This window comes from Megalops cyprinoides, chromosome 22 (genome assembly GCF_013368585.1).
Source record: "Megalops cyprinoides isolate fMegCyp1 chromosome 22, fMegCyp1.pri, whole genome shotgun sequence".
In the NCBI taxonomy this organism is placed as follows: domain Eukaryota; kingdom Metazoa; phylum Chordata; class Actinopteri; order Elopiformes; family Megalopidae; genus Megalops; species Megalops cyprinoides.
The window spans coordinates 7,897,625-7,919,392 of NC_050604.1; the positions used below are offsets into that span (position 1 = coordinate 7,897,625).

The 21,768-nt window shown below is 43.6% G+C and overlaps 1 protein-coding gene across 4 annotated transcripts in view; it reads left to right on the top strand.

Annotated features, from left to right (window-relative positions):
- Nucleotides 1-2,198: 2,198 nt before the first annotated feature.
- LOC118769595 (collagen alpha-1(XXV) chain-like) overlaps nucleotides 2,199-21,768 on the top strand; it is a 151,615-nt gene continuing 132,045 nt past the window's right edge. For all 4 annotated transcript variants that reach the window (XM_036516777.1, XM_036516778.1, XM_036516779.1 and 1 more), the window contains exons 1-2: nucleotides 2,199-2,894; nucleotides 3,097-3,166. In XM_036516777.1, the coding sequence (XP_036372670.1) occupies nucleotides 2,598-2,894; nucleotides 3,097-3,166 (367 nt within the window). In that variant the 5' untranslated portion in view covers nucleotides 2,199-2,597. The remainder of the gene's footprint in view (nucleotides 2,895-3,096; nucleotides 3,167-21,768) is intronic.

Consider the following 21,768-nt stretch of genomic DNA (forward strand, 5'->3'; position numbering starts at 1 on the left):
TTAAACCTCTTACCACTCACATGTATGACCTGAAGAGGCAATTTCTATTAGATACAAAAGTGGTAAGATCTGGGCGAAACACCTCTGATTTGCATGGTTCATATCACACACATGTGCAGAAGGCTTCTATAGTGTTAACATTTGGATGTCTGAGTGGCACTCTTAGACCATGAAAGAAACATGGCAATGCAATTTTGTGAGCATAAACAACCAAAAACCTGGATGATACTCTTTTGTGTAAGTCTTACACATTTTTGTATGACAAGCTTTATTAAGCTATGTTTGGAACATTCACACAGGTGATTAAATATGTTTACCAAACATTTGTGTCCACCCTTGCTCCAGGCTAACGAGGTGAAGGAAATTAAAAGAGGGAAATCAGGAAGTCAGAAAATAAACATCCAGCACAACTTTGGGCCGAGCTGCCTCCGCTGGGGAGAGCGAACTCTCCGCTGGCGTCCTTAGAAGGAGCTCATTAAGAGGGTGGAGTCTGATGCTGGGTCAGATGCACACTCCCCTGTCCACTCTGTACCCAAACTGCCCCCGTGCCAACCCTCAATCTGACCAAATCGGTGATGTGGGCAGTGCCGGAGCTACATAAGTGCTGGATAATTATGCTCTAATTTTCAGTGCTTCCTACGTCACTGTGTTTAAGGGCTTCTGACCAAAATAAAAGCAATAAATGAATAATGATGATGATTGTTATTACTATGATTATTAACACCACCACCACCGATAACGACAATAACAATGGTAATGATAAAAACTACAGAACATAAGAAAAGTAAAGGGGCTCCTGAGAGGACTTCAGAATGCCTTGGTCTGATCTAAAAAGTGTCAGGATAGCAAAAACGGCTACTGAAGAGACCATGTACATATGTCTGACACATAATGTTCTGAGTACGTTGAAGAGATGTTCTCTGCCACAGTAACAGCACAGGGTGAATGCTTGGAGGGGTGTTGAGAGTGCTGCAGATCCTCCCTGTCTTGTCAAAGCTCCTGGCTTGAAACATCTAGGCAAAATATTTCAGTTCTGGTGGGGGGCACAGCTCAGGGGAAGTGGAGGCTTTAGAGTATCCATTATGGACCAGAAGCTGATACTGTTATGCTTTGTTCAGAGTATCAGGTTATTGTGTTGAACACCCCCCCCCCCCCCCTCCCACACACACACACACACACACACACACACACACACACACACACACACACACACACACACAGACACTCTGCAGCATAGCCTTCATTGCGCCTCAGGTCATTTTTGGTCCATGCAGCTGTCAGCATGTGGCAGATTGGGTTACTGATGGTTTGAACCAGCATTACCATTCAGGGCACCCCATTTTCTGATAGGTATACCCACACCACAATAAGGCAAATGCATGCAGAACAGACAATGGCACATCCTCTCAGTGTCCATGTAAGCTTGACGATATGACGAACAGGGGGGTAACGCCTCCATGTAAACAACGGACAGAAACGATCAATCGATGCGCATTTACCTGCTTGGTTTCATGGTTTTGAGAAGGGTTGTATCCCCTGGTTTTCTACTTCCACCCCTTTGTTTTCCACTTCCACCACTTTGTTTTTGTGGTGGGTTCAGTGACCTGGTGGTTAGAGAGTGTCCTGAGCCAGTATAGTTAAGGGTTCAATCCCCTCCTGAGTCACAATGGTACCCACTCCCTTTCTGCTAAGCACTCAGCATTGAAAGGGATAAAGAGATGGACAGAGTATATAAAATATAAAAATATGCATATATGTATAGCACTTGTGACAAACTCCAAATTTTCCAAATATGTGACCGACTTCTTCAAAAATACCCATCAGACTCACTTCCTATAAAAAGCACATTATTTATTGTTTAACAGAATTTGGTTTTCAGATTTTGTTCATCCAGGAAAAACACATTTTTATGAGTTACAGATTTTCTGTCAAAAAGGTTTCAAGATGTTTTCTGCCTTGTTGTAATACATAAGTGATTGGTTTCAACATTTTCCAACAAACACAGGTTATTAGCGGGATAAATTTTCCCATAACCCCGTAGTGTGCTTGCATACTGATACACTCGATTTGCGCATATTTACATTTTTTTTTAGCTTGCAGGCAACAGGGAGAGGGAACCAATAAATTATGTTAATAAGGTAGAGCGGCGGCGATTTCAAGGCGTGCTGCGGTGTTTGCTCCAGGGACGACAACGTCAATCAATCAGTGCTGTGTGTAAAAGCATTTGCCACTGTGCGTTCTTGCACTTGCGTTCTCGCTGCCCTCCGCGCATTCGCAGTTACAGTCGTTAATTAAATCGGTTCGTTTTGGTTCAGGTGCAAAGGATTTCGACATTTGCTGAAGCGCAACAGGTTTATCTAAGCATCTGATCTCCGCATAAACTGCCGCGGGTCGCATCGCTTTTCAAAAGAAAAGAGACCTGCGTTGGAGCATTTCCCGGTGCGACTAGAACTTGCTGTAGTTCTGGTGTCGCCAACACCTCCAGTTTACAATATTCCTTTTGCATTACCACCGAGTTAATCCGAATCAATTCTTCATTCTTCTATGACCGAGTTACGTGCAGGTTGCATGTGGTATTGCAGTGTGGAGAATCCGTTATGAAGGCTGTGGAGACAAGAAGGGACCCAAGGTGCGCCGAAGACATGGAGAGGAAAGCGGTGTCTTACAAACGGCAGTATTGCTGCAGGACTTTCGCAAATGTCCTTTCGTTGTTATTTTCGGTGGTGTCCCTTGCTTATTGCATTGTACTGGGTGTGCAAACATCTGAGATCAGAGAGCGCGTGGCGGAACTGGAAACTGGAAACGCGGAGCTTCTGTATCGCCCGGATCCAGGCTTTTCTATGGAAAAGCTTAATTCACTGATACATGACAGAGTCGATCAACTTCTTTCACAGGTATGCACTGTTCGCATTTATTCCCTCACTTTGACCCTGTCCCTCTTATTTCCATTGAAATATCTCAATACTATTTAAAGTGCATTGATGGAAACTCAGCTGCTGTGTTTACAAAGCCACCTTGTTCATTTATTTCTAACATGGCAATTTGTTTCCGTCATTTAACTGTTCTCACGTATATTTTGTTTCGTTCATTTCCCAGAGGTCCTATGAGCATTTTGCCAAGATAAGGATAGCAAGACAAGCTCCACCTGAATGCAACTGTCCACCAGGTAGAGTAATGCACATTATTTTGAATGATCAGCAGCTTGTTGTTCGACTTGATGAACCCTTTGAATGACTGCATTTTGTCCAGCTTCTTTGGGAAAAATGATGCTTTGATCTTGCGCTGACCATTGAACACATTACGGAGCTGTGTGTGTGTGTCAGTGAACCGCAGGTTTACAACGCCTGAAGTTTGTGCACAATCGCACATTATGCCTGTAAGTTAAATACACATGGTCCTTGCATACCGATATGAACCGTATTTGTACGGATACTATAGACCTTTTGAAAAAAAAATCAATATAATCTTCAACTTTTAACCAGACAGTATAATTATCTGTAGATAATGTACCGTTTTATGCTTGTATGGAGTCATCTGTTCGTCTAGCTGTATTATCGAACGAATGTTATTAGTATTAATGCCAGGACGAAAGAATGATGCATGCTTGCCAACGGAGTTTTATTTAACGTGGGCAAGTTGGAGAATCTTCCTGGAGGCTGTACAGTGCCACTACCTCTCGCCAGAAACAAGTGACACGCTTGGCAACAATGAGTTATGGTGAGGAGCTCAGAGCATATATTCGCGCTGTCGCGTTTGCCAGGTGCAGAAAAAATGCAGCTCGCCAGCCATGCTGACTCGGGGACAAACGCGGTCGCATTGCAACTATCCGCTGGTGTCCTGTTCCGTTCTGATAAAGTGAGGAAGGTACGACAGGCGCTGATGGCTTAACCTTTATTTTGTCAGCGGAGACCGCCACTACTGGTTTAAAACGGCAGCGCCGGTTAACTTTTTGAAATGAGCGAGAGGAATATTTAACTGCTTGTCTTGACCTTTTCGATGGGTCAGATGTATATACAGAGGACGAATGTCGCAGAAAGTGTTAGTGTATAAAATTACATAACTGTATTTCAAACTTCACTGCATTACTTAATTGGTCATTAGGAAATGATGCGTGAACAGCAGCTTTTTTTCTTGGTCTGGGGAGAAATCGATTGCCAGATGAAAGGCAAGTCGAAAGCACAGAGCATTCTGGCCCCCCAGGACTGGAATTGCTCACTCCTGTTTTTGACTAAACTCTGTATGCATTTAAGATAAAATACATACGGTGACGCTGGAGTAAATTTCACAAACCATTTCACCGAACGCCGCGAGCCATAGAGTAATGGACTGAAATGTCTGTTTCCAACCAGCAGATGGAAATGCTGATACTTGGAATATTCCCTCTCCTATTAAATGCGAATCTTGTCAGCCGGCTAAGAGGAAAAAAAACGCCTTGCTCTTTGCCAGGTATAAAATGAATACCATGTTCATGATGAAACCCGAGAACTACAAGAAATAAACAAAGGCATGTCACTCCATATAATACATGGCTTCTGCTTGGGCTCAATTTTGGCTGAATTCTGCATTAATGAGATCTCAGCAGCTGTTTTAACCCTTTCAAATATACAAACAAATCCATATGTAATGCATATATATGTATGTATGTTTCTGTTCTTCTGTTTTAATTACGTGGACTGGTTAAAATCAGTCTTATCGGTCAATCTACATTTGAGATAATATGGTCTCTGATGCTGCTGTTCCGTCAGCATAACAACATGAAAAAGGAGCTGGTTTAATGATGACTGGTTTTTTGTGGTTTGTGCTCAGATGGCTTGCAATTTGCATGTAATCCAGCCAGAAACGGCTGGCATGCTGCAAAGCATGCACTAGATCAGAGCAGGTGGTGATCGCTGGAGGTTCATGGGTATTAAGTACCCAGTTGGAACCACTGATTTATTGAATGGGAATCCAGTGAAGGGATGGATCTGTTGTCCTATGTATCAGTCAACTGGGACAACAGATGTATAAAATGGATATTAAAATCCTTTGGCCAATCAATGTCCAGGACATGGAGTGGACATCACTGTACGTGAGACAAGGCATACAATACAGTGTTCATTGTATTATGTTTTAAAGGTGAGAACATAACAACACACAGCAATCATGCTGGGTGTGGATTTTGGATGAGGCAATGTTTCAAAGGTTCCAAGTTCAGTTTTATGTGGCATTTTAGCTCATGAAGATAATGGAAGTGTTTGGCCCTCAGGTGAGTGGGAAGTGGTTGCAATGTATTTTAAAATTATGTGCACATTGTTGGCAGAAAAAACCCTCTAAGGAGCCGACGCTTAAGTTTAGCCTTTGTTGTGGTCTTATTCATGGACTCATTTGCGTTCCTCATTGCTTTTGTCGTAAAATAAATTAGAATAAATAAAATCAATGAAAACAATTTTGCACTCAATGAACTGAAACTACATATCTCACTTTGACATGGAGAGGGCTCCATAGAGCAAAAAAAACTGTGCAGCAAAACTATTGCGCTCAAAACATTTGCACCATCTTCCCCTGAGATGAAAACATGTAAAGCAAACTCTAAGTGATGCTGTTATATGGGGCATCTCACCTTTGCTTGAATTATCTTTTGCCTGGGTGTCTTACAATTTCTGCAGTTCTTTTTAGAGCAGTCTTACAAAGAATACTATAACGCAATATAATAAAGTACATATAATGAAGACTAACATATTCCAGCGATAGCAGTGCTACTAAAACCACTTATGTAGCTTGTATGTGTGTTGTTACTCTTGGAGCCTCAGCAGTGAGGATGAAGTTGGACTCTGATTTTGCATTTATATTTACACATTTGTTGTCAGTGCAAATATATATAGTATCCATGTTGCACAATCTGTGATTGGAATAATCTTCACTTCATGCTATTCATGTTTGTGAGTGGACGTAGCTGTGATGCTTTTACGCTCTACCTTCTGCCGTTTGCTCTTGAAATCCTCATATTCAGACCATGTGTTCCTCTCTTCCCCATACAGTAAGTTCTCTCTGATGTAACAACCTCATGGATGATGATGAATCTTTTTTTTTTTATTTGGTGTTGTGGTTTATGCCATTTAATTATGTCTTTGGCATGTACATAAAAGTCTGTGATAGGGTTTTGCTGGATGGTCTAATAGCTTCAGTCCTTATTCTTCGATGCCACAGGCTGGGACTTCAGGGTCAGGAGAGCTCAATCAAGACTTAATTTCTCTTCCCAGAGACTGCAACTGGATCCCTCCTGCCTCCACTTTGAGGTGTTTATCTCGGCCAGCGAGGGCCGTTTCTTGATTATGTGTTGTAAGAGCTCCAGATTGCAGTAATTGTTGCAGTATTTGCCATTCCTCTGCTTTCCTTCCACTGTTTGAGCTTGCATTCCAAGCTGTGCATGTTGCAAAGGGAGCTCTTCATAGCGTTAGTGGTTTATGTAAACCTTGGGAGCTCTGCACACAAAAACCAGGCCCTTTCAAGACTATCCCTTAAACACCTTGGCAGGGCACTGTCAAAACGAAAATAAAGAGCAGCGGCAAAATATGAGTCTGTCATGTTCGCTTCGTATAAAAACTGTTGATTTCTGTGGTGTCAAGGTGGACAGAGCTGGCAGACAGGCAGCTGGACCTTGTTCATTTGAAATATTAAGCACTAAGGGGTACAGATGGTGCTTTGAAAGGCTAATAAGTAGTGATGCCTAGAGAAAAGGCTGCCACTTTAGTGATGCATTTGTAGTAATTCATTATTGATGAATTATTATTATTTTTTTTTGTCCAGTCAGAAATGAATGTCTTCCATGACTTGAATATTTATCATAAGCAACAGTGTATACGCCTATAGCAGACAAGAAAAAATGCCATATAGCCCAAAACCAATCGCCTTTCCATATGATTGTATTACTTGCAGTTTTCCTTCAAAATATCAAGCTTTTCGGGAAACCCTTCAGTAGTATATCTGTCTCAGATCATGATGGCCACATGCCTTGACACCGCTTACGAGGATTAATTAATAAATGGCTCTGATTACGTGGCTGGTTTGGTTGTGGCAAAGGCAGTATCATTAGGTAGTGTGAAGTAAAATCAACCAGACCCCCACCAAAGACAGCTGCTTGTGGTTAACAGCAAGAGAACAAAGTGTAACAGGAAGCCCTGGTAGTTTGCACCTGCAGAGAGAGGAGGAGGTGTGGGAGGGAGTGTTGTGCGGCAGTTCTGATTCAAAGGGCTCCCATTCGACTTCCTGCAGCCCCTACCCAAGAGAATGTTATAGGACAGCTTATTTTGTGGGTTTACCTGATCATGACTCAAAGAACTTGTGCTGCAGTTATACACAAATGTCATGTACTTTGTTCTTTTATAATAGTCATTTAGGTTAACATTTAGGTGTAGTGGGTCCATTCATCCTGTTATGCATCATTGAGATGAAGGATAGACCTCAGGTTTGAGAATCTGAATTAGAAATGGCCTAACTTGCATATAATTCATTTGGATATCCCGTTAACCAAAAAATGTGTTTGATGGGTCTCTATGTACTAATTTGCTGGCATTACCAGGCACAGCAATTTTCCAAATAAAAGCATAAAAATGACAAGGATGTACTATTTTGCTTCTGGAATGATTAAGGGATTTTTTTCCATAGACAGAGTGTCTTCATCTGGATCCTGGGCAATAAAATGTAGTTTGATTTACAAGCAATACCACAAGGGACTGGGCTGTGTCTACTCCTGCTTTAAAGCAGAAAGAGGAAAAAAAACTGACATAGATGTCTGCCAGGTTCTTTAGAAGCCTGTTGGACAGTTTTTGGCACCACTCCTAGGAGAGTACATGGGAGTCTAGGAGAAAGTGGAAGAGGGAGTTTGCAGAATTAGTCTCCATCATTACCGCTGCTGCTGCTTGCATCTCCAAAGTACAAGGAAACAGGCCTGAGCTCTTCCACCACAGCTTAACTATCCATGCTCTCTGGATGAGTCATATCTTCTCTGCTCCTTCTGCGGTTGAAATATTATATGCTTTTACCTCCTTTAAAGACTCCCTGCTTATTTTAATGTTCTTTCCTGTAGATTGATTTTGAATTACCGTATCATAAAGGGCAGATTTTTGTCTCCGGCATTGCATTCGTGCTTTGGTGCAGATGTGCTTGTGCCATCGTCCCCGTCCCCCCCGTCCCTGTCCCCCACTGAGGGAAGGACTGTAGTGAGGTCAGGACAGTTATTCGGCTATCGCACTAATCTCTATGTGGTTTGGAATCACAGAGGTCCATAGACCCGTAAGAATGTTATTCACCATACACCATACACCATCTCTGGACAATCTTCTTTTGACAGGCAAAAAAAAAAAGTCCAGCGGATTCTTTAGAGAGGAGTTGTGAATCTGTTTGAAGCTAATAGTGCTTACTGACTATGCTTTGTAAGTCATAGTTGGATAAAGGCCCTGATCTACTTTCTAGCTGCAGCCAAGTCAACATTTGGTCAGCAAGGGCAAATGTTTGGCAACACATTGGATACCATTGAGTAAAAAGGGAATCAGCTGCTGGTGGATGAAGTATAAGTTGAAGTTTAAATGCACAGTTGTTAATCATGGGAAATAATCAAAAGCCTGGTTCAGGAAAATTGTCAGTTGATAGATAGGTTTTAGCCTCTGCTATCTGAAGCTCACAGGCCTCTGGTCTGGGTCAATGTTGACAAACCAAAACAAGTTAATATGGTCACAGCTGTTAGTGACCACAGGTGTGCTTTTGGATTTTATTCAATATGTACATCTCAATCTCTGCTTCTTTTTGTCTAAAGGCCCTGTTTTTTCCTGTTAGGTATCCTGTCAGTGCGGTTATTGTACATATAACAGCATAAGGACATAAGTGGGAACAGGCCATTCAGCCAGGCTCTGTCTATAGAGTGGAATGTGGTCAGGACTATGACAAACAAGGTCTTGAACACTCTACACTATTACATTACATTATTGTCATTCAGCAGAGCAACTTACATGGGCTACAGTTTTATCCATTTATACAGCTGGATATTTACTGAGGCAATTATGGGTTGAGTACCTTACCCAAGTGAAGAGCAGTGCCCCAGTGGGGAATCGAACCAGCAGCCTTTTGGTTACGAGCCTTGATCCTTACTACTGTGCTACACTGCTGGAGCACCTGTGCCACACTGCTGCCACATTCTAATGCTGTCCCCTCCACTATGAATCCTGGCAAGCTATTCCATGCGTTTATAACTGTGTGAGTGAAAAACTCCTTCCTAATACCATCTTTACTATCTTTAACCAATTTCCACATATGTCCTCTTGCTTTGCTGATGGATTTATTCTTAAAATAGCCTCAGTAGCCCACTATGTCCCTTTTAAAATGTGAAAAAAACCTGAAGCAGATATCTCCTGACTTCTTTTGTTTGTCCTGAAAAGATGAAAAGTGTATCTCTTCACAGATTATTATAAAGATCATTATGAACATCTCCCCATAACATCTATGTTTGATAATTGGATGCAGCCTTGTTGTTCTTCTCTGTACTTTTTCAAAATTTGTCCTTAGAGTATGTTGCCCAAAAACTAGATACAGCAGTCTACATGTAGCCTGTCAAGGGTTTTGATTTGTCTTCTCTTTTTATGGCTTTGGCACAAGGTCTAGATCCAAATAGATGTTTGTTAGCTCTTACACCCAAGTTTTTGTGATGGTCTACAATACAGAGCATCACAAGGAACTTCAAAAGATCTTTTTAAATGATACGTTATTGAAGCCTATGTTGTATCAGTGTTATAGGTAATATTCTTTTTCCTGCTTTATAGCGGGTGTCTTTTGATTGTCAAAATTTGTTGTTCCTAATCTTTGTGATGTAGCTCCTTATGATATCCCCATGGCATTTTAACACTTGAGAGCCTCTTGGCCAAGTCATTATTGAGAGGTAAATGAGCTCTTACTGATTCCTCTTGCATAGACAATGGTTTAAAATGCATAACATAACCCAGTTACCCAGTATCTGTTGCATTTCCTTTATGGAAGCATTGTTCTGTTTCTCTGAACTTTGAAATGTTCTCCTCTGTCTGGATGAACTCACTTCCAGTCAAAGATGCCCTCTTCAAAGTTCTTTCAAACCATTTATGTTTTTTTTTCCCATTGCCTGCCATCATGGGATGATTGTTTGTGGAGTAGATATGTTGGTGCACTTGCAACACATTAGTGCTTTCCTTAGCAAAGTCAGGCTCTCTGGATATGATCCACCCACCGCCCCACCTCCTGCCCCGCCTCCTGCCCCGCCTCTCACCCCGCCTCCCGCCTCACCCCTGCCTGAAACCCAACTTCCTCACGATGCGCAGTACCACTAGCCCAGTTCATCTGCGCTCTGTCAGCGTAATGAGAAGAGGCACTACAAATAAAAGGCACTGGGGAAAAATAAATCCATGGCTAGCAACTTGGTGCCTTAGGTGCACAAATCGCACGCTAACCAGTTATGGAATATAGAAACCAGTTGTGGCTATCAAGCTGTTAGGCATCCAGGGAGAAGCAAGAAGCTCAAAATGCTTGGAGGTGAAGAGGCACAGAACCTGTGCTGAAATGGAACATTTCATTGGAATTTGGAATTTTGATTCAGGGTTTGAACACACACACACACACACGCATGCAGGCATGCACGCACACATATACGCATGCACACACGCGCATGCACACACACACGTGCACGCACGCACGCACGCACACACACACACACAAATGCAAACACAATCCTCTCCCATGGTAGTAAGCTCCATCATTAAAGCCTTAAGCCTAGTCACCCAAAAGGAATCATAACGTTACCCTATCCACACTTCTTTTCATCTTGTGCCGTACCTGACATTAAGTCAATTGCAGGAGAAGAGCACACCTGTATTTAGTAAATGATTTTATGTCTTTTCAGTGATTTGCTTGCCATAAGATCAATACTTGCAATGTTTTTCAGAGCTGATTTGCAGCATGTAGATATTCTTTTCTGTGTAAGCATTATGCCTAAAATTAAAAATTGAAATCACATTTACACATACAATTATCCTTTCTTACCCTTAGGTCAATGTAATGATTTTGGTGCATCACAGCAGTGATACAATGGCTTATCTATGCAAGGACCAACCTAGCTGTATTGAGGTTATGTCAGGGCTCAGGCAGGGACTCAGGTGCAGACAGCGGGATAGGGTGCACAAAGCGTGTAGTTTATTAAGCCAAAACGGGAATCCAAAAAACGTAGTCAAAACAGGCGAAGTCAGAAAACCAGGAAAGCACAGCTAACAATACCAAAAAAACCGGAAAACATGGTCAAGAAAACAGGCAAGAGATCAGTAAAACAGCAGGCAGGCAGGCAGAACAGGAAAAACGGCTTGTAGCAACACAGACAAACTGAGACAAACTAGCAACAAGACATGAAACAAACAGGGAATATATAGGGCAAGGCTGATGACAAGATGGGGTTCAGGTGTGCAGGTAGGCGGGTGGAGCCAGTCAGGTGACCAGGTGGGCGGAGACAGGGCGGAGAGCAGGGCAGGGCTGGAACACAGGGAAAAACAAAAGCACATGGACAGGGAAAACAAAAACAAAAACAAACCCGGCTAAGGAGCCGCAGTCCTGACAGGTTATTGTATTGAGGTTAAATGTGGAAAACACCTGTTCAAAATGCTAATGGGATCCAATTCTGATTAGGAGTAATCATTGTTGTATTTATGTTTAGCTCTTTTAGCCTGTGGAGCATACGTAGAGTGAAATATGTTTTCTGTAGGCAGGGGTTTTTAATGCAGTGTGTTTGTATTTTATTAGGTAAGTATCATTAATACATTCTATTAACGATAAAGAATTATGAGCTGTTTCCTGTCCTTCATATCTTCCTTGAGCCCAGCAGAGGCACAAATGTCTGACAGCTGAAAGATATCTCTGGGTTTAGTATGAGTGTGCAGTCATGGCTGAGTTTGCAGATAATGTGATGCAGGGTCAGAGAGAGGCTATGTGAGAGGCAGAAAGTCTCACCTGAAATGACCGATATTTAAGAGCTTTTATAAATCTTCAAAGGGTCAACAAAAGAATTGGAAGAAAATATCAGCTACTGTCTGAGTGCCAAAGTTACCAGATTTGTTTTCTGCAAAACTTTTAAAAGGTCCATGTCGAAATCCACCTTGTTGGTTGGTAAAGGCTATAGTCCCAGTGGTGTGTTGCTGCTGTTGCAAGGTGTATAAACACGACCGTGACACATATGCATGAGAACTGCTAGTTTAACCGCCTTGGTGCTATTTGGACCATGCTGGAAATTATTTCATTGGAAAGCCATCGCCCTTTATGAAGAAATCACTGCCTCAGGTGCGTGTCCAGTGCTGGCGTTTCGGACAGCGGAGGAAGCGGTTATCAAAACAGGAAGTGAAGGAAATTAGCTGGAGCCCAAACAGCCGGAGGGTGTGCGCGTGTTTGCAGACGCCAGGGTTCCCTGGGAGCGCGCTGAAAGGGCGCATTGAGTTGGGCCGCCGGGGCGTCCCCCTTCCCCGTCACCCACCGTTTCACGTCCAAGCCCTGCGCGGTCGCTGGGTCGGGCGCAGCTCGGTTCCGCTGCCCTCTTACGTTTAGGGGAGGAGTGGGCGGAGGTCCAGGCGGCTACGCTGCCATCTGTGTGTTAGCTAAGGCTAACCCCAGCTTGCAGCCTGGCTCGTGACTTCCCATGGCACTGACCAGACATGCACGCTGCCACGAACTTTCTCTCAGTTGTGTCATTAATGCTACACCCTGCTACTATTGTCATATGTTCAAAATTGCAAATGCTTTTGATTAATTGCTTTCTAACAGGCTTTGTGTGATGAAACATTTCAGTTTATTTTGGACATCTCTTCATTACAATAGTTCTCAGTATCGCTTCAAACTCTTCATGTATGGTCTTCACTGCATTCATGGTGTACATGGAGACTAAAAGGATGTACAGTGCAAAGAATTCTGCTAATGGGTAATCCCTATTGAAATTGAGTAATTGTGGATCTGGGAAACAATAAAAGCCCTGGTCCAGGCCAACCATCAAATAAATGCAATCTCACTGCCTTCTCCGTGTTTAGCTCACCAGCCACCACTGCTGTGGGGGAGAGGGCGGGATAATGTGATGGAAGAAATTTGCTAATGCACTGTCTTCCCAAGACCAATAGCTGTCATTATTGTTTTTAATAGGGGGGTCTTATCTCCCAGCTTTTATGCCATTTAATACATCTCCCTGCTCCGCTCCCCGCCCCCGGCTCTCCCAGTCAGGCTGCCGGCGTTATTAATGCACGTCTTCGAGGCGCGTTTTCACTTCTATTTTGGTCACCCCACGCCTCAGCGCTTATCTGTCTAATAGGATAGGAACTTTCTGCAGCTCTTCAACAGGCACAGTTTACAATAGGGCCCGGGTAGACGTGATGACATGTGTTTAATTAAAAGTGGCAGACAGCACTTGGAAGCTAGAGATTTCTTTTTTTATCAAAGTCGGGACATCTTTCACGTGTCCAGACTGATTGGGTACTGACAAGACATTCTGCTACCTGGAGGTTATGTGCGCTATATGTCGATCTTCGTTCCGACCTCCGCTGTTAATTACTTCGGTAATAGCTTCGGAAAGTTCTGGAGCTTCTTCGGTTAACTCGAGCGGACAAATGTGTAAGTGGATGGTCGTGGTCCAGCGGAAAGTTTGACCGATTGCTGTGTCCAAGCTCACCGCAAAGTAATTGATCGGCTTATATTGTCAGTGCCGTTCTGGAAGGCTTCCCATTCTCTCCAGATGTGAAAAAAGTACCGGGCAGCGTCACAGGCCATCAATCTTTCTGATTCTGTTAGATTAAGGACTGCAGAGTGTGACAGCCTGCAGAAACAGAAAGTCAGGAGAATGGTGTCACAGATATTCTATATTATGACTAGACATTTAGTTCCTGCATTTCTTCTGTTCCACTGCTGTCTGAATTGCTATGGATGTTCCATTTTTAGACAACATCCCTTAAAAAAATTTTCATGACAAGACAGTTGGAACATGTTCCACTCTGCCATTGCCTAAACTGTAACTTCCAGTGTGAAGCTTGGGAAGCTTGAATATCTGGTCTGTTTGTGAAATGCTTGTGATGGTATAGTCAGGCCAGGCACACAGCCTTCTCAACATGTTGCTTAAAACCTCACAGAACGGTGACCGCACTCTGACTCAGACTGCCTTGCAGTCAACACCCCCACTGCAACTCAAGAAATTCAAACCAGCCACTGCAGCTCGGGCTGAGATTATAGGTACTCTTGGAGAGGGGAAGTAGTGTTGTCACTAATGTATGTCTCTAGCGACTGCCTCTCTGAGCCAGACTTGCAAAAGCTCCATTGACCTTTAGCATAAATGTAGGATGAAATGAATCAATGAGCTCCCCCATTCAAGTTCTCATAGGAATCTCTGAGAGGTACCACCTGCTCAAAAAAATTATGTAAAAAATTAAGATTCCATTTTATTTCTATGTTCCCTACTCTATATAAATGTGGTTGACTGTTCAGTTCACCAGCACTTTTTAAATGATTTGGCTCACGAGCAGTTAAACTTGGCATTACTGTCTCCTGGTGCTATAAAACCCTGTGTATCAGCGTACAAAGATATTGTCAGGTTCAAAAACTAACTTGCTGGACCTTTGGACCATGGTGCTCTTGGATTGCCTGTAAAAATGTAAACAAAGAAGATTGAGTGTGCAGTCTGAAAAACAAGCAGAGCAAAGTCACCGCAGGAGATTTAATCTGTGATTAATCTAAGGACAACAATTATCCTCCTCTGGAGCTTGATATTAGTCACAACATGCCCTTTTTCATTTAAACCATGTTTAATTGCCTTGTGCAAAATAATTCCCCAAGTTGCTATTATTAAAATATTTTGTTGTGTACCCTTCTGCATTTCAGCAAGGACTTTCCCCCTTTTTATCAGGTTCTCCTATTCTTTGACCTTATGTGCCACAGGTAAATGGGAAAAAGGTATGTAATCTTTTAAAGAACTTGGGGAATCCAAATTCCTTGAGCACTTTTTAAACTTCAAGCTGACTGTAGCGGTCTGTCGTCTGACCGAGCAGACTGTGAATTGTGAAAGATGTGTTATGCTATGCATGTGTTCTGTCAGTTTTCATTAACCATGTGGTGGTGGATTCAGTGGCCTTGTGGCTGGTGTCTAACCTGACCCCTGGAGGTTGTTGGTTCAGCTCCCAGCTGAGACACGACTAAGACTTAAATTGTGGCATGCGCTGGCTTTCTTCATGACACTCAGCAGCAAAAATGAAGGTTTCAGGAGAGGGCCGATATGATACTGGCATCTGGTGTCCTTTCCTTGGGTAACAAACTGTGGCACACTGTAGAGAGTAGGATAAGATCATATCCTGCAAGTCGTCTATGCTTGAATAACATATTGCCATCCACACTGCAATGGTTAATTTCTGACTGACATCTGATATTTGTTTGTTTTGTCGGCTGACTGCATAACGCAAGATGGCTGCCAGAATATCTCTTGGAAATTAAACAGGAAGTGGACTGGTAGGGAAGAGAAGTGAAGCAGCATGTGTGTGTGCCGCTGATATGAGTCCCCCTGGGAACACTGGCTCACTGATCCTCCTCAGATGGGTCTGGAGAGATTTAATTTCTTTTTTTTTTTTGCTTTGAAGTAGGAAAAAATGGGGATCAAATGGTGAGGATTTGAAGAAGAGAAGCCCAAATACTGCTTTGACTTCAATATTCCAGGGGCGTGTTAGGTTCTGGATTTTATCAGCTGCGTTTAACTGAAGGTCCAGATACTGCTCATCCAATAATAAGTTAGTAGAGTCTCATGCGTCTTCTCAGCATGCTTTGATATTTAATATGAATGTATGGTTGCTTTACACATCTGTGTAGTAGATGTCCCCATTCAGAATGACCTATAGTGCTTACAGCATGTATTATTCTGTAACCAGTGTAACCAGCTGGATTCTCATTCAAACGACTGGGGCAGTGTGCTTTACCTTAGGGAACCTCTTTTCCGATGTGCAAAATGACAGCTCCCAAGTGGAGGATCTCTCCCATGCTCTGCAGTGCGGCTGGGACAGGTCAGGCTACAGTAATCGTATCGTAATAATTGTATACTTTATTGATCCCCATGGGGGAATTTGTCCTCTGCATTTAACCCATCCTACACACACCAGCAGTGAGCACACACACACACACACACACACACCAGGAGCTAGGAGCAGTGGGCAGCCGCAGTGCAGCGCCCGGGGACCAACTCCAGTTCTTTTGCCAGTGGTCAAGGGCACTGACAGGAGTATTAACCCTAACATACATGTCTTTTGACACAGGAGTGCAGTCAGGGAAATAAGAGGTAACTGGCTCTATTAAAAAGAAGCCGCCCTTGTGTCTCTTGCAGGGCGGAGGCCGCCGAAAGCAGGCGGGCGGCTCTGAAAGCGGGTCATGTTCCCGTGGGAAGGAATGCCCCGTCTAGGTCCGAAATCGCTCGCAGACGCAGGGAGTTCCCTCCGCTCTGAACCCGGGCCCGCTCCCCCCATCAGCTTTGCCAACTTGGCGCAGGCTGCGAGCTCTAGTGACCGGGGAGTCTCTGGGGCGGGCCAATGCCCACGGGAGGGGGGGGGGGGGGGGGGGTGAACAGAGACTCCCGGGCCCTCCAGTGTCTGGAATCTTGGCTGCTTTCACCTGGAGGTGCATGTGTAGGTTAGGGGGGAGGATCCCCTTAAACCAAAGACCTGCTGTCGGGGACGAAGACAGGGTCAGGTAGCCTTAGTTACAGTACGATTGTCCAGGGGAAAAAAAACAAAAAAACACGACTGAATCCGACCCGCTGCGTGATGAGTGAATTACAGCAAAACCTCATGGCAGACTGAACACAGTACAGTAGCTGGCCCAGTTCCCAGGCTGGGGATTGAGTGAGTCTGCAGCTCCCGGGGCAGAGAGAAAACAGTCAGCAGTGTGTGTGTGTGTGTGTGTGTGTATGTGTGTCTGCCTGTCCTATGTATCCCAGCGTGCCCCTGTGCCACTTCCTGTTATTTCCAAACTCCTGCCACATAAATGGCGCCAGAAACCTCAGCAGTTAAGGTGGCAGGGGAAACCTCTGCCCTCAACACAGTCACTGTACAGCCGACCCTTTTAAAAAATGTCAGCGTTGGCCGTCTCAAATCTGCCCTGCCATTTATCATGCTGGTTAATGGAGTGGTCGTCTTTTCAGTAGGCCAGACCAACAACTGTCAGGTTTACGCTGGCTTCAGCATCTGGTAAGATCCTACCGTCTTTCTTGGTAAGTGAAAAAAATGAAGAAAATAATAAAAGCTTAAGGGCTCTCATTGATTTGAGCAGGGTGTGGATTATTCAGGATTTCCATTACTGGCTGCTTTCATGTGGAGAGGGAGTAAGGCTAACATCTCCTCCCCGTAGCATCGCACAAGTCTTAAAAAAAAAAAAAAAGGAAATGTGGGTAATGTCTGATATATTTCCTGGACCGCGGCAACCTGACACACAGAAGGAGCAGGCTTTCCAAAGCTGTCATATGATCCAGACCCTAACTTATGCACGATTCGTCTGATTCATGTTCTCGGAAGATCTTGGACACTGTAGGTGAATTTACACTGTCCCCTCTCTGGGGCCTCGCGGTCCAGGAAAGTTATAACTACGTTGCACTAAAAAAAGCATAAATCCATCTTCACATCTTTTCATCTGTGCAGCCATACATCATCCGTTCAGCCACCTGTCCATCAGTTCATCCTGTCCACCATCCATCATCCACCCATCCATGCACTCATTCATCTATATAATTGCTTTAGGGCCAAAAAATATTACAAGGAATTTAAATGAATCACTGGAGTCTGCAGCATTATAGACCCAAGGTTTAGCACTATAGAAGAAACATGTTTAGCTTTACTGAAGTCATAATAAACAGTCAGTCAATTTAGTAATTACATCATTGTCATTTAGCAGACACTCTTATCCACTTATATATGTTACATCTTTTACATGTTACAAGCTAGATATTTACTGAGGCAATTATGGGTTAAGTACCTTGCCCAAGGGTACAGCAGCAGTGCCTCAGCAGGGAATCACACTGGCAACCTTTTAGTTGCAAGCCCTGCACCTTACCACTATGCTACACTGCCACCCAATTGGTGCATAATTAATTAATGGGGCTAACTGGAAATCAACAGCAGAACACACTGTGTCCTTGGGATCGGAGCAGAGAATTGATGCCTCACCTGAACCTTACTTAACGCTCACGTTTTGGGGGTGTATGCTCATTTCATGAGGTTTTTTCTTAGGTTGATTGTTGGTATGTATGGCCTGAATGACATATGGGGTATCGTAAATTCTCTGCCACACTTTTCTAATGGATTGTACTGTTTCATTCTCAGTTTGTCATTGTGGAACTCCGCTAACCTCACCTGAAGAGAAGGGACACAGCCAAACACATTTTAATTAAAAAAAATGTTATTGGATGCACTTATCATCCCCTTTGAAATTCAAATTATTGATTGCATTTCCTTTGTAGTTGTACACGCAGATAAACCCACTGATAACCAGTGCAAAAAAATTCGAGATCCGCAGCCAACTCCTAAGTGACAGATTGCACTGCATTGACTGTTGAATGTAATTAATGTGAGTCAGAAGACTATTTCTTTGAAGAATGTTTTGCATCAGACAAGGAGAAGGCAATAAGTAAAAACATTCTTCACTGCAGAAATGCCCTCTGACCTGACAAAGTATGAGCTACACTTTACTGTTTAGCTCTATATGAGAAATGCTACAGAAGATTTATAGCTCTGCCTTGTGAGGGCTATCTGCTTGAGTTTGGTTTGGTACGTCCAACTAAACGCTCTCAGTGGGGTTCATTTTAAAATACTTTTTTTGTGGAAAACATAGAGCAATGATAATTTCGGTCATCTTAGCTAATCAGTGGTTGCCAATGAGTTTCTTACCCAGATCATTTGCTTTGGGAAGGTAAGTGTTACTGGAACACATCATATAAATATGGCTCATTGTATTGGGAGTACAGGAGCGTGCCCTTATGTTTGGCAGGGCATTAATGGAATGAACGCTTCTTTGATTTGCATGGGTTTTGGCCAGGAAGGTGGATTAACACTTGCTCGCTGAAACACTTCCAAGATGGGGTTAATCCCCACAATGCCCAGAGCAGAGATTGGCATTTTGTCCGAGCAGGGGAGTTCAGCAGTGTAATTATGTGAGACAGTATCTGTGCGGCCTGGCATGTCCTATAGCTCTTTCATCTCCCATCCAGATTGTGTTGACCCTTTGGCTTGGTCTACATGAATTTAAATGTACCCTGGGGTCATGCTAGTGTTTATAATTATTCCCATTTTTGACTCAGACTATCACAGACCCATTAGAGATGTTTAATCCCAGATAGGAGATAAAACTACCTCATCCCATGCTCCAGCCTATCAAGTATTGCTGACTGTTATTGTAAAACTGAATGAGAATATATTCTCCGGATTCTGAAGACCATCCTGAGAATTTTAGGATGTCGATGCAAAAATGGTTTTTGATGTGAAATTAAATAAGTATCACTCATTAGCAGCTTTTTGGCACTTTGCATGAAGTTGTTTTAGTTGCAACAAAAATCATCTTGTGGAAAAAATAGTTACCCAGATCTCTTTATACTTAAAAGTATCTGATGCGGAGTGCAGAAAGGGAATGCTTTTTTGGCTACCACAAAAGACAAGTCACCAAAGTGTTTTCGGTTATTCTGAATTAGCGTTTTTATTGGTACTTTGTTTCTTATCCAATAAACCTCAGTGCAACCTGTGTTGCATTACAGCAAGGCATTGCGCAATGTCAATGAAATAGATGGCATCTTACAATGAAGCTGACTTATTATGTTTCTCATGAAATGTGTTGTAATGAAGTTTGATGTTTTCTACAGCACAGTCAAATGTTACAATAAACCTATAGGTGGGTTCAGGATGAGATATGGAACACAAGGCTAATTCCTCCCAAAGGCACTCGTAAAATTTCATAGGAATCCCTGTACATAATATTAGGAGGCACTAGTGTGTCAGACCAGTTTGTAAAGAAATGCTGACGGAACTCAGCTGAACTCGAACAAACTTACAACAACAAGACAAAAGTCACAAAGGAGTGACCAAAAAAACCCCTCAGTTTAAGAACGGGAACGTGCTGTCTGGTAGGCCAGGATAACAAATGTAGGTGTCGTTCTGTTTTCCAAAATGGATGTATTTGGTATTGGGACCCATTTTGAATATTTCAGCAAGAAAGATGCTGCATATCTCTCTTTTGAATCCCTCACAGTCTTCCTCAACCTCTGTCATAAGTTACAAGTTTTCCAGCAGGTGCGCCGCACAAGCCAAGCGGAACCTGTTAATGTGCTGTGCCTGGCTGCCACGGTAACGTGGTACGCTTCCTCTCTGTATTTTTTCGGTGTTTTATCGCTCCTGCTTGCGCCGCCGGGGACGGGGGCATCTTCAGAGCCGCGCCGCTGGGAGCGGGAGTGACGGATGGCTGCCGTCTGCCGCTGCTCCAGGAGATGCCGTTTCAAAGGAGGCCCCTTCCGGTGTGACTCGTAAATCCGAGCTCTGCGAGGCGCGCTTGTCGAGTGGGGCAGCGCCAAAACAGCCCATTGCTAAGATGGACTAGAACAACCCTTGGGGAGCCTTTGTGAGGGGCACTGCTATCTAAATGAGCCGTGCTGCACACACGCTAATGGTGTTCAGTGTTTGTGCAGAGTAAGTTTTGCCCTACTGGCGAGTCTGCCCCCACATCCTCCTCCAGGGGATGTTTCACAAGAAGGAATGCATGCCTGCTGTGAAAAGTGCCAGGCTGGCTCACTGATTCAGCCGAGCCATCCAGACAGGCGCGCCCTCTGCTAGCATCTGCAGACTCTGTCCCCTCCAGCAGGGTCACCCGGGCCTACCTCTCATCTCACACCCTGAGAGCAGTGTGGTGTGGCGTGGTGATTAAGAATCTGAGCTTGCAACCAGAAGGTTACAGCTTCACACCCCAGGCGGCAGGCTTCTGTTGCAAATTTGAGGAAGGCGCCTGACAGGATTTGCATCGGCAAATGCACCTGTATAAGTTGCACCTGTATGAATTGGTTTAAATGTGTAGATCAGTAGATTAACATATTGATTATACATGTTACATGGATAATGCCTCCTGCCTAGGACATAGTGATGATGATTGCTTAGGCTTCCCGCTTTCAGAGAAGGACTTTTTAGCCTCTGGTCCATAAAGTCAGCATCTTAGTTTAAATGGCTGCAATGCAGTAGCTTTATTCATCTCTATAAGTTGCCCATTGTCTGTCCTGTGCCAAAGAAGTTGTATTTTCATATTATAATGGAAATTCCTGTCTAGTTGTGAGCAGAGCCGTGATATTCTCCAGCCTTAAGGGTACTCTTCAGTCCGCAAAAAGCAGTGTGCAGTCAGCCCTGCACCTGTCCCTCCCCTGGCAACCTACAAAACCACACAGCAGGTGGTCTGGGCCCGGAACCCCGGGTCTGAGTGGAGTTCAGGGCATTCTGTCACCTGATCTGGGCACTACTCTATTTTGCCTCACCAGCTGCCGTGGCCCCATTAGGTAATGTATCCTGATGTAACATGGAATAAACTTTCTAGAAAGTTCACTCTGTCTGTGTGTTCTTATTGGTGAATGTAAGCTGACACTGGAGGATGCTGTCAGAGAGCGGAATACTGAGGATGGACTTCAAAGCTACCTTACCACAGCCCGGCTCTGTATGTATGGGATGTTTAATGTGTGAAGGGTTGTTTGCGCTTTGAAATGTTGGGAAA